Raw genomic sequence first — 13,395 nt, 5'->3', positions numbered from 1 at the left:
AAGCCGGAGGGGAAAAAATTAACAATAAAAACAAATCCTCAAAATACGTGGTTTTCAGTCGTCGGAGAACAAGCCTTTCCAAAGCCTGTGAGGCGTGTGCTGATGTCGGTGGAAACGTCCGAATCTCTGAAACTCAGTTGAAGCCATCTCTAAATTCATCCAGGCCCAAGCTCCTAAGACAGCAAGGAAGCCTGAAGGCTAATATTTTTGTTCACTTAATCATAGTTCTTCATTCTGTGGCCTTTCTCAAGCAACCTTACTTGCTTTGTTCAAAAATAAATGAATGTTGAAGGGCTGAGGCAGTATCTTATTTGCCTGTGTTTTTATTATCTTTTTTTTGTTCTCTTGATGCAACTATGCATTGAAACACCGAGATACACCTAAATGTTGCTAGAAAGCTCATCGCATGAGGGTTTTGCCTGCAGTCTGTTTTCCCATCAGTGGAGTGAAAAAAACCCAAACATGTCTGTTCATTCATCCTTGGTGATACAGGTGCTTTTCCAGGTGGAAGAGTAAGCTGTGAACAGGTGCTACCTGTGTATTAAATTACAAGGAGAGGGCCCAGGAGTCACCCAGTAAACCTTGGCAGAGGACAGGTAAGTTAAACAGAAATGTAGACATTCACTGGAGTGGGAGCATTAATGCAGCTGCTTGGAACCTAGCCTTGCAAGCAGAGCTGCAGTGATTGCCCTTGCCACCATGGAGACCTTGTAGTAGTGGATGCCTTGCCTCTTAAGAGTAAAAGCTTAAATGTGCATTTAGACTTACAAACACAGCAGATCTACGTGTATAAATGTGGGGTTTTTTGTTTAAGCATCTGAGGTTTGCAGGGATGCTTTTCAAACACTTGTTTTCACCTAAACAGACTGTTTTGTGAGAAATAAAATTAATAAGCCCGATTACTAGTGGATTAGTGTCCTTTATCCGTCCATTGCAGCAGCATCAGTCCTTGGCATATTTGCTGTGATGTGCCTTCTGCTGTTTGCTTGGGAGGAGCCAGCTGGCCAAAATGCATGGTGGCTTCATTCAGTGTGCTTTTCCTTCCCCAGGTAACCTGGATGGAAAGATTTCTGTCATCTTACTGGGAGCAGATCTTCAGAAAACTTGTAGGAATCCTAGAATGGCTTAGGTTGGAAGGGACCTTAAAGATCATCTACTTCCAACTCCCTTGCAATGGGCGGGGACACCTCCCACCAGAGCATATTGCTCCAAGGCTCATCCAGCCTGGCCTTGAGCATTTCCAGGGAGAAGACTTCCACAACTTCTCTAGGCAACATACTATAGTACCTGAAAAAAAAAAAAATCCCAACAACCCAGCTGGATCACTTTGCTGAACTGCTTGCTGGGTTAAATGTTCTTCAGAAGGACAGGAAGTGGAGAAGGGGAGGAAAAGAATTGTGTGGTCCAGGCCTCATTTCTGTAGGAGACAAGCAAAAAATATATGCCCTATAATAAGGCCCTGAATTAAAGCTAACAGTTTTAGATGCCCTGAGTATTTGTCCCTCGGAGGAACTCATTTTACCCTTTGGATAGCCTGGGCACGTGTTGTGTATCCCCTGAAGATAACGACTAAGAAGTAGAATTTGATATGAAATGCTACAAAAGGTGAGGGTAGAGGCCAATGGGTGGTTTTGTTGTTCTTACCTTGCCTTTTACCAAGGCAGCAACAAATCGGTGTTTAGTTGGAGTTCCCTAACTGCTGAAACTTTGAAGTGTGTCTCATAGCCCTGTAAGAACTCAGTTTCAGGTATTCAAGGTTGAGCAGCTTCAAAAGAATGAGACGGAGTCTTCTAGCCAGTGGAACATGATAGAAAACAGACATGATATTGGTACAGTATAGAGCAAAGCTGACTGGAAAGTGATACCCAGCAATGTCATTGAGCCAAAAAAAAAAAAAAGCGCTATGGTCTTGCAAACACTTGCACATGTGGCTTTGTTTACTTCCACTTGTTGCTGCACTTGTAGTTAATCCAGATGGCCATGCGATTAAAGATGAGTGCACACACAAGATTGAAACAGTTTAATATTTTCAGAATTGGCTAAGCCTAGATGTGGATTTTTTTGTTATTTTGGGGAATTATATGCTAATAAGAGAGATAAAAAATATGATGCAAATGAGAACCATACTTTATGGAAAGAGTTTTCTGTAAAGGTGATAGAAGGGAATCTGAGATTCTGTGTCAGTGGCCAGTTTGGATGGGAAGGCACTGTGCTAGAAATGCTATGCTTAAAGAAACGAGACATTCCCTTCTATGTACTGTGTGTCATTTAAACGCACAAATAGTCAGAGAAATAGAACATATAAGCAAGTGAACCTGGTGGGTATTTGCTATTTATAGCTACTGGAAGAACACAGGACATTGTGTATGTGCTTTTTAATTGGTCAGAAATAGGAAATAAATTCATCATGTATTCAAGCTCTTTCTACATTACAGGAGTAGTACATTATAGAGCTTTGCACTCCTGCCAATGTTCTCTGTCAGAAGAGTAATTTGCCAGTATTCACAAAGTTGCATATGCCTCCATAAATATATATTCAGCAGGGGCATATGCCTTCTCGTTTTAAGGTTATACTTTAACACATTTGATTAGGGAGATGCATGTGCTGGAAGCCTGCTGTATTTATTATATTCAAAAAGGAGAAAAAAACCCCACACCCTTGACTTTACATCCTTTCTTGGTTTTGGAAAATGAAGGTGGCAGACCTGCTAGTCGTGGTAAGTCCCACAAACACTTCCCATATGTCAAAGGAAATGGAAAGTAGTTAACTATTTGAGGTAAAACTCTGGTCCCATTGAGGTCAATAAATTATTTTGCCTATGTCATTATTTTGCCTATGTGATGGCAGGGAAATGGAGGATGACACTGGAACAGTTCTCTGTCTGATCTACTACTTAAAGTGTGTAGTTTTAGTATTCACATCTGAAGACAGTAACTGAATGCCTTTTTATGCCCCAGAGCAGAGTTGCTGGCTGCAGAAGTGAAGGTGGCCTTGAGTTTTTACTTCAGTTATTTTGTATTCCTCAGAGGAGGTAACATAGAAAGAAGTAACATCTTCAGCAACCTTGAACAACCTCCTTTTACAATCAGAAACTTGTAGTAGCAGCTATGGTCCACAATGAACTGCCAGTCTCTTGTTCACCACTTTGTCCTGCAGTGTTTTTATCTGGAAACGGTTAAAGTGCAGATCCTTCTTTGCCAGCAGCACTCCATACTGACATTTTTCTACGTCCTGTCTTTGTGTCCAAACTGATGAGAACAGGGCTTCCACTCCCTTAGGACACTAGAACAGTAACATCTACTCAGACACTGCTGGGAGGTTTTGGCAGTATATCCCAAGTTTCGGCTTTGGAAGGATGGGTTTCTATTTGCGGAGGAGTGGCTGGCAGCGTTCTCTCCAAACCATAGAACATTCACCCTGGAGTCCCGGCCTGTTGCTTGCACACGGGTCTACCATGACCTTTCTCACCTGAATCTGCTACTTGTGTTGAAAATGAGTTTGAGGCATGCACACTGCAGGGTTGTGCTTGATTGTACACCAGAGGAAGAGTTGGAAGAGACACCCACCCCTTTTCTGTAACTAGTAGGCAACTAGCACCCACAGCCAGAATTAATGGAAAACCTCCATCTCACAGATAAAGGCTATACCAGAGACAAAAGCTATTATAAAAATCCTGTTATCACGCACTTTATGAAATAAAGGGAGGAAAAAAATCTTGCACTGCCTACAGAAAACCTCCACAGTCTGAATGAATAAGGAACAAGGGATTCATCATCTTCTATATGATTAAGAAGTTTGCTTTTAGCTTCAGTACTTTTTTTCCCCAAACAGACCTTATTAAAAATAAAACAAAGGCATATTGCTCTCTGATGGCTCTTCCAGCCTCTGTCAGTGATGTATATTGTGAAATGGGGCACGTCCACATGACCTGTGTCCTCCGCCTTTGAGATAATAACGCTGTATTTTGGAAAAGCACTTGAACTAGGGTTGAAAAGTGCTGCACACCAGTTCCTTTATTACAAAATCTCAGCAAAGAAAGATCTGTACCCTCTGAAACCATCTCAGATTACAGAAGGAAAGCAAATGGCACTTGCTGATATGGAGGTAATTCAGACCAATTACTTAACAGTAACTTCGAAGTTTGACTGTAGCATTATGAACTGCAGAAAGTATAAAAGTTTTTGTATCTAGGGTCCTTTTCTTCTGTCAATGCTGACAAAAAGCACTGTGGATAGGGATAAGTCATGCTGCAACATACAATTCAAGAAGCATCTTGCTATTTCAAGTTTTGCCTTTTTTTTTTTTAGAGTCAGGATGAATATCTTCCTTTAGAGGAAACATTTGGCTCTAATTTTGTTTTTGAATCAGTTACAGAATTCCTGATGAAAAGCCTTAAACAGGTTTAAGGAGATAACTTAAACTTCTCCTGTCTCCTTAGTTCTTGCAGATATAGTAAATCCATCCTGTCTGATGCCACTTTCTCCAGACCTCTCGAAGAGGTTGAAGTGCAATGAAGTGGAAGTTTCCAGTCCTATAAATCGCAGCGTATAATTAGTTAGATGATGGGGTTGAACTTAACTGAAGCTCTCTGCTATGAAAACGGCACAACTCTCCCTCCTGGGAACTCTTGGATACTTTCAGACCCCTTCCTGAATGTGCTCAAGTTGCTGAACTGGAAGGTTTTGATTTCTCGCTCACCACAGCCCAAAAATTTTCCTTAGAGAACACAGCAGAATGGGGCTGCAAATGATCTGTGAAATGCTGAAGACACTGTAGCAGATCAGCTAGCTTCTTCTTAAACCACGCTCCATAAGCCAAGGTGCTTAATGCATCGTAGTGAGTTTTGTTTCTCTGTTCTACCTGGCTGCTGTTTCTGGATTTTGCCTCCATGAAGACATGTCTGTCAAGTGTCCCTGTCCCCATTCCCAGTGATGAGAAAAGACTGAATACCGCAATGGTAGAAAGAATAGAAATGCAGCAGGTAGGGACTACTTTCTGTGTTAAAGAATCTATTATGTAAATCAAAAACACCAACTCTCTCCAGTGCTCACTGCAGGCTATTCAACTTAAAACCGCTGACTTTCCCTTAATCTATTTTTCTCTTCCTCCTGAAAAAGTATTTAACTTAAGCATTGCCTGTCTACCTCACATCCCTATGTTGCCATAACTGCAACTGCAGTACCCCTTGATAAAACGATGTTCTTACCCCATGCTAAACGGGTTTGCATCTGTGTTGCAGTCAGAATTGAAGTGGGATTCCTTTCTGTCAGAAAACACAATGACTGGACTCACCACAAACTCTAGTCCATGTAACCAAATACTGTTCCCATAATATCAGAGAAACATGTTTTCTCTTTTCACTAGATTTGTAATGATGGAGAACTCTGTCATGAGCATCCCCAAGCAGGGCAAAAGACCAGATATTAGCACGAATCTGTTAAGAAGATAACTGGAGTCTGAGGCAGAAGTCCTGTATCCTAGGCCAGGAGATTTTTAAAGAGACTCTTAGGGTTTCTTACTTTAATTTCATACTCTGAAACTAGTAGCATTCAGAGAGACACATTTGGATTTAATAAGAGCTATTTTAATTACAGCTGTGGTTCTTTCGGCTCAATTATAGTTCACTTGATTTTTACTTTTTCTTGTGACTGGGAGTAACTCAAGTACTAAGAAGCTTAAAGCTTGTTGTAGTAGATATTTAAGTGCAGCATATATTCATCCCATTAGAAGAAAAACTATTCAGTGTTCGTGTGTTAGTAACAGCTGTATCAAATTGTGATATTTTATCTATAGATATGACTCTGCTTCAGTGAGTCTGCTGTTTCTAATTAAGTGTCCTTTCAATTTACAGTAAAAGCCCTCTTCTCCTTTTCAAATGAGCACTTACGAGAGACTTCAAGACTTCTTCTAGGAAGAAGTCTCTTACAAACTTAGGGCTTTCACGTACTAACAGTCTTGAAACACTGTGGTGGGCTGACCCTGACTGGATGCCACAGTTTCTGCCACTCTCTCCTCTGGGGAGGACTCCTCACACTCTTCCCCTGCTCCAGCATGAGGTCCCTCCCACAAGAGATAGTCCTTGACAAAATTCTCACACATGGGTTCTTCCTACAGGCTGCAGTCCTTCACGAACTGCTCTGGCATGGTTCTCTTCCAACAGCGTGCAGTCCTTCAGGAACAGATTGCTCCAGCACAGGTCCCCCACACAGTCACAGGCCCTGCATGGGGTCACAGCCTCCTTCAGTTGCATCCCCCTCTTTCAGCATGGGGTCCTCCATGGGCTGCAGGTAGACATCTGCACCACTGTCAGCCTCCACGGGCTGCAGGGACACAGCCTGCCTCATCACAGTCTTCACCAGGGGCTGAAGGGGAATCTGCTCTGGTGCCTGGAGCACCTCCTCCCCCTCCTTCTTCAGTAGCCTTGGTGTCTGCAGGGTTCTTTCATCTATTTTCATCTCTCTGCCTGAAACTCCGCAGCAGGTTTTCTTTTCCCCCACTTCTTAAATATGTTATCACAGGGGCATTACCACCATCACTGACAGGCTCGGCCTTGGCCAGCGGTGGGTCTGTCTCAGTCATCTGGCATTTGCTCTACCAGACACAGGGGAAGCTTCTAGCAGCTTCTCAGAGAAGCCACCTCTGTAGACACCCTGCTACCAACACCTTGCCACGCAATCCAATACAAAGACATTTCTCCTTATCTGCTGTTACGGAGCAGCGTTTATTCTGCCAATGAAAAGCCAGCCCAGGATAGCAGCAAGTGAATGGTACAGAAAATGCTACTGGTGCAGCTGTGCAGGATGATTAATATAAAATACAATACAAGTCACTTGAGGTTTTTAGGACACTGGTACCACATATTCTAAGAAACATAGGGCCAGATAACGAATACTACTTTTTCACACAATTTGTGTTGCTTGCATAGTCCTTTCAGATCTACAGCGTAGCAGCTGCATTTTCTTCACTGGTTTCCATCATTTTGCAACTCCAGCTTCACAAGCTGGTCCTCAAACTTTTGCATGTCTACTTGATGCTTCATTAGAAACTTCCCATTTAAATGAAAAACAGGTATGTCATATTTGTATTTATCATACCACTCCGAGTTCTCCGGAAGGGAAATATCCACCTCCTGCAAAATAAACTGTGACAGAAAAGAAATAAGTTAGTACCTACTGGACACTGAAAAACTATACCTGCTTGTCTTTTGATCAAGCTTTTTTTCAGAAATGCAAGGCTGTTTTCTTGGTGCTTTTCAATTTATTATTCCATGTTGTAGACAATTGGCCATTTTGTGGGTACAAAATGTATGTAAGCCACAATCTTTGGTTGTATGTCCGCAAAGGACTCCCTCCCTAGTCCTCTGTGCAGTTCCTGTAAACATCAACCACACCAAATATGCAGCTGCAACACAACAGCTGCCCATTAGGCAGCAGAGCGCAACATCTCTTAATGCCTCTGTCAACAGTTTCTTCCTTCCAGTAGATCAAAACCCAGCTGAAGAATGGTGAAAACTTCAATCACATCTAGTGCAAATATCTGAAGCCCCAACTACTAACATCCTAACCCAAGTGATATCATTATCTGCCTCATAAAAATTGCGATCTCCTCTGTCACACAAGGTAACAGTATTTACAAAAGCAGTGGTTTTAAAAACTATGTGACAACGTGTATACTAGTTCAGTTCACCAGTACTTGGTTGAGGAACATTGTTGCAAAATGCTTTTTGATAATGAGTTTTATGGAAATCAGTGTTGAAATTGTCCTGAAGAGGTCACCCATGAAGGAACAATAGGTGCAAATAAACCCAAGCAATTTTCTTTTACGAACAAAGAATCCTGCTCTTTCTATATAGAAAATATATGCAATATTGCAATACATTACCCTTCTCTTATACGGCTCAAGCACTTCTTTTGCTTCATCACATAGAGGACATGGTTTCTAAAGGAAAATATTCACACCAGCTTGAAGCACACAGTAAAACACACAGATCATTTGCACCGTAAAGTAACATACACAGGCACCAGTGATTATTCTTGTAAATGTGGGTTCCCCCCTCCCCGTAACACCTTGTCTTACTGCTTTCTCAATGTTTATCAGTGCAGCATGGATGAGAAGAAAATTATTTTTTCAGCCATAGAATTTAATTATTTCTCATTTGCTATTACTTTTCTCATGGCGCAAATTAACAGTTTTCAGCAGCTTTTCTAAAGGCTGAATCAAGGGCCTGGTTTGCAAGGTCATGCACAGACTCATACTTTTGGTCAGCAGCAGTGAATTTTCAAAGCATTGCTATCACCTGCTGAAAATCACTGTGGGTACCACTCTTGATAGAATAACTTCCTCTGATAGGAGAGGAATGAGGAAGTCACATGAATAATTTCAATCTGTTTCAGATCAAGTCTCTTGGGCCAGTTCAAATAGCAAAAGAAGATTTCAGATAACCTGGCTGACTTTGCCTAGAAGAACTAAGCACGATCCTGCATCCTGCAGAGCTTGGAGGGCAGTAAACCTCCAGCAGGGAGAACTGGTAAACAGCTGCTGTGTTTTGACCTGTGACAGAGTTGACGAAAACCTCTCATTTTTTAAAAATCCTTGGTCTTCCACTACATATAGATCTGGCTTCTGCTGATCATGCACCATGACCATTAGAGCAGTGTGTACCTGAAGAAGTGACTCACGTGAACGCATGTTGGTTCAGTATAATGGCAGAATTTGGCCCATAATTCACACAGCAAAGTATACTGTGGTGGAAGTGATAGCTCTGTCCCTCTGTCACGAAATACCTCTCACAGCCGGAAAGGACCTTCTCCTGTCCCTCCCACTTGAAGTCTTCCTAAGACTTGTTCAAACACTGAGTTAATCTGAAACAGGTACTTCCTCTATCCTGCCAGTGAACTAATTACCTACTGTAGGTGATCCTGCACACTGGCAAGGCGGTTGGACTAGATGATCTTTTGAGGTCCCCTCCAACCCCTAACATTCTGTTATTCTGTGATTCTGTGTAATTTGAATTAAAGACTTTTTAAATTTAAAGACTTCTAATTCACATCTCACCTAAACTGTCTTTCCCTCACAGACAAGTCCTTATGCTCTGAAAACCTACACAAGATGCTAAATATCAATAGTGCTGTGTTATTGTTACTTATGCATGGACTAACATACCTGATATTGGTTGACCAAAAGGAACATCCCAAAGCCCTGCACGTCAGTGTCGTAACACGCCAGGCTCCTTACAGTTAGACATACTCATTTGCCCTGGGCCTCTGAAGAGCTTTTCTAAGATTACAGTCACACAAAAGCATTTGACAAACTAAACTGACTCTTAGCAAAGAACAAGTTTTCACTCCTGCTCTGATGGCAAGCTTAGGCACAATATGGTACCAGTAAGATTGGAACTGGTTTAAAATCAGATACTGAACTATTTCAACTAACAGTGAAACATATTTAAACAGTCCATTTGTGTTAGGATGTATTTTTCAGCAGAACAGGGCATCAGTAGGTCTCTGCCATCACTTGCTTTTTGTTAATTTGTAAGAGGGCTGCCTGGATAAAGCCTTCTCAGACAACCTATTACAATGGCAAAAAGGGACTCCTACTGCTGAGGTAGTAAAATGTTTTCCCAAAGTCACATATGCTGTACTTAGAGCTAGATATGCTAGTTAATACACATTGTGGAAGAGAGTTTTATTTCTGCAAGTAATTGCCATTTATGCTGCATACTGAAGACTGCAGTTCGTGGTCATTTTAAACTGGCATGGATGCTGAAGGAAGCAGACATCTTTCTGTGACTGCCTTCTTTTGTGCTGGCTGAAATAAGTATTCAAATAGCTGTACAGGAGGGCTAGACAGGAGAACTGATCTGAGTTAATAGTAACCTTGCAACAACAAAAACTTTTTTTCTTTCATGTGGAGCGGTTTTTGCACGAATGTTTGTTTTGGCTTAAAAGGAGCCTCTGAGTGGAAAAACCATTTGGCAGTGTTAGTTTCTAGCAGTTTGAAATGGCTGCAGAAGTCACAGCTCCCTTGTGCTTTCCCCTCTTCTCTCCTTATGCTTAAAAACAAGAAGGATGGGAAAAGAAGTTAATCAGCATAAACTAGGAGTGTAGATCAGAGTTACAGTAATCTGCATTTTACGTTGCAATTGCCCGCAGTATCAGACATGAAAAACATTTTTAGTTAAAGACACATTCAACAGGAGGCCACACTTTGGAGAACAACCTGAACTCTGCTAATAAAAAATTTGATTTCATACACTGTCTAACTAGTTAGAAATTTGAAGACACAAAAATCAGACAAGAGTTTTTCCCCCCATTATTAACCCAAAGGTAAGCTTATTACTCCCTGCCTTACCACACTTGGATTATAAATGAGTAGATGCTGAATCAGGCAGGGAGAAGGAAAACTGTAATTTTAAAAGTATAGTTCTTATAGCCAACATTACTCTGATTAATAAACAAATGGTGACCTTTTATTTTTTAACTTATTCACATGTCACACAGTTTAAACACTCCTTTTTGGCTAGGGATGGAAAGAACAAATGTTGTGCAGGAGGAGGAAATTATTTTAATTACATCCATCTCCAATAAAAACAGCCATACTGATGTCAACGTTCTCAAGTGCTCTGCATTTCAAGTTATTCTCCTCTTGAGGGCTACATCAACCATATAAATGCAGCATAGGCCACCATGTGTCATCCCATATAAAAGTGAAGAAGACATCTGCAGATAACACAAGCTCTTGATGAAAATTCATTGAAGGGGAAAGTTCACAAATGACCGCTCCTGCTCCTTGTATCTGTTTACTAAGCCTGCTTAAGAAACCTATCTGCTCATGCTACAAACTTCTGCCTGCATGTTTTTCCTGTTAGCATTACACAGCCAGTAATGCAAAAGAAGGTAAATCACGGTTTACTTTTTCCTCGTGTGCTACCAACACTATTTGGACATATATCTTCAGTCTCACAGGTAAGGCTGAAATTAAACAAGAGTGCTTTTAAGAGCCCACTTTGGCTGTTGATTCTTGTCCTGGCCAGATTAGGTGTAACAACTCATCTTTGTTTTCTATTTCCAGGATGAAACGTTGGCAGTTAGAGAACAATCTTCAACTAGTTAATGGACCATAGTGTCACTGGGACACAATTGTTTTGAAATGCTCATTTGTTGGTTTTAACTATTTGCTTGCTACAATGAGAACAGGACTGTGCTGTAAAGCCTTGTGTGAAAGTCACCTCCAAAGTAAAAAGTCCAATACTACATAAATCTGAACAGAAGAAAAAGCATGGCCAAGCCGTTTCATCTGGGATTCATGTATATCAAAGCTGATAAATTCACAGTCTTGCCTAGATTTATCCTGTAAACAACTTTTACCTTGGTGAATAAAGTCAACACTGGCTTATTTGCACTGGCTGAACACAGCTGTCTCCCCAGTGGACTGGATGAATGTCTTGCTAGTTGAAGCACTCTGCTCAGAAAACAAAGCACCATCGTCCTGTTGAGGCAAAAATAAAACATTTAATTGTTTTGGGCCAAGTTGTAGCTCATGAAATTCGATGTTAAGGTAGAAATTTAATGTTAAGATGAATGTTATACTTCAATCGCAGTTCTAAAATACTAAAATCAAAGCATTTTCCCAGGTTTTTTATGTTTGCAGTGTCAACACATTAATCAGAAAAACGGTTTACTATGCAGCAGGCCAGAAACATTGCATAGCTCAAAAATGTGTAGTTCCATTTTAAAAAAACCCCTATGTTTTCTCGCTGAAGTGTCTCGTTTAAATTCCCTGACACAAACACTGACATAAATGCATTATGCCGTTTCAACCCCACAGATGCCAGTAAGAATTAGATGATACTAACAAAATGCAGAGTGATGTGCTTTGAACCTCAGTAATCTTGCTGCAGTGCTTGACATACTCTACTTACTCAAAATTATTCCATAAAAAAATTAATCTGTACCTAATCAGAATATTAATAGAATGCTTTCTACAGTGAATAAAAAGCTGCAACTGAGACAATTTTACTTGGTCATATTAAAAACAAGTACATTACCCTGAGTCCTTCCTGCAACAGCAAACTAATTTATGAAAGATGTTGATGGTTTCATAGTTTTTTTGGGAACGCTTGCACAAATTTAGTGTTGTTGAAGGGTGCTGTACTGGAGTCTTGAAGCCATCTATTCATAATAACACTAACAACAGCACTTCCTCCAAACTTGTGTTGTAATGAGACCTTTCCTAGGGATTTTAGGACTGAAAGGCAAAAACCAAAAGCAAAAGGTAGTCTGCATGGTGAGACATAAGAATTTACACCAGGAAAATCAAGTCTCTTTTACATTACACCAAACTGTTTCTGTTTCTGTTCAGGCATGACTTACCTCTGGTTCTACTAATCAGAGCTAATCATGAACACACAATGTAATGGCACAAGGTTAAACAACTTAAAAGTGAGCAAGACTATGTTGCAAGGAACAAGCATGTTTTAGCACGTCCAGTAAAAAAAGAGCCTACTGTCTTCACTGAATCTCTCAGTACTAATACTACATAGCTTTGTTTTAAGAGAGACAGTTTAGCCATCTTAACTGCTAAGGAAGAACAGAACATTGCTGCAGACTCTAAGCTTAAGGCTACTTAACTGCTATGTTTCTAAGCAACAACCATGAGAAAAATCAAATGGGTGACATAAGACTGCTACACCAGCCTTACTGTCCTGTCAAAGACACCTTTTTGCTCCAGAGGACTCTGGTATACGGATAACTTGCCATGTTACAGAAGTTGTTTCAACAGAACAAATACAAAGTATTACCCTTTGGAAAAATTATAGCCTACATTATCAAATTTCATATATTAGGAAAGAATCAGATTTTGTTTCTTTCATCGTGTAAAAATAAAGTTGTCTAAAATATTCTGTAATGAATGGGCTTTGGATTTATTGTTTAGTTTTGGACAGAAAGGATTCTTCATCTGTACACATCAGGCTTGACACCCCTAAGAGTCAGCTGCAGTGCTGGAGCGGTATGCTTGCCGTCACTGAAAAGTTGAAGGTGACTGGCATAGCACACGCTCCCACTGGTCATGGTCCTTGGCACATCCTGCATTTGTTTTACTCAGCCAGGTGGTAATCTAACTGTCTGAGATCTTACATAATACAGAATTACCTTTTAGAAAAATGCAAATCTGGATGACAGTAAATAGCCTCAGCCATACTTAGAAATTTTTACATCCAGAGTAAATAGGTACCCAGAATGGATGTGGGTTTGGCATGAAAAACTGCAGCCTGTTGGCCTGCTCACACAAAAGATAAAAATGCCAAAACAAATAGTCTGCATTCTGGCAAGTCCTTCATTTGCTGCCAGACTAGCAAACTAAATTTTGTTCCTTCAAAACAAGGAAAAAGTCCC

At 40.6% G+C, this 13,395-nt stretch overlaps 1 protein-coding gene across 1 annotated transcript; it reads right to left on the bottom strand.

Annotated features, from left to right (window-relative positions):
* Positions 1 to 6,962: 6,962 nt before the first annotated feature.
* Positions 6,963 to 11,484, bottom strand: LOC104269235 (chromosome unknown open reading frame, human C5orf63). Its single transcript, XM_009879406.1, has 3 exons — positions 11,368 to 11,484; positions 7,883 to 7,939; positions 6,963 to 7,142 (listed from the first exon to the last, which is right to left on the bottom strand). Exons 1-3 carry the CDS (start codon positions 11,482 to 11,484, stop codon positions 6,963 to 6,965), a joined length of 354 nt encoding a protein of 117 aa, XP_009877708.1.
* Positions 11,485 to 13,395: the final 1,911 nt, after the last annotated feature.

This window comes from Apaloderma vittatum, unplaced genomic scaffold (genome assembly GCF_000703405.1).
Source record: "Apaloderma vittatum isolate BGI_N311 unplaced genomic scaffold, ASM70340v1 scaffold18562, whole genome shotgun sequence".
Taxonomy (NCBI): Eukaryota; Metazoa; Chordata; class Aves; order Trogoniformes; family Trogonidae; genus Apaloderma; species Apaloderma vittatum.
This window is presented reverse-complemented; position numbering and strand designations above follow the sequence as displayed.

Coding starts and splice junctions, on each gene's coding strand:
- LOC104269235 (XM_009879406.1), bottom strand. CDS start 11,484: ATGGTGCTTTGTTTTCTGAGCAGAGTGCTTCAACTAGCAAGACATTCA. Junction 7,940..11,367: donor TGTTGACTTTATTCACCAAG/GTAAAAGTTGTT, acceptor ATTTTCCTTTAG/AAACCATGTCCTCTATGTGA. Junction 7,143..7,882: donor TTGAGCCGTATAAGAGAAGG/GTAATGTATTGC, acceptor TTTCTGTCACAG/TTTATTTTGCAGGAGGTGGA.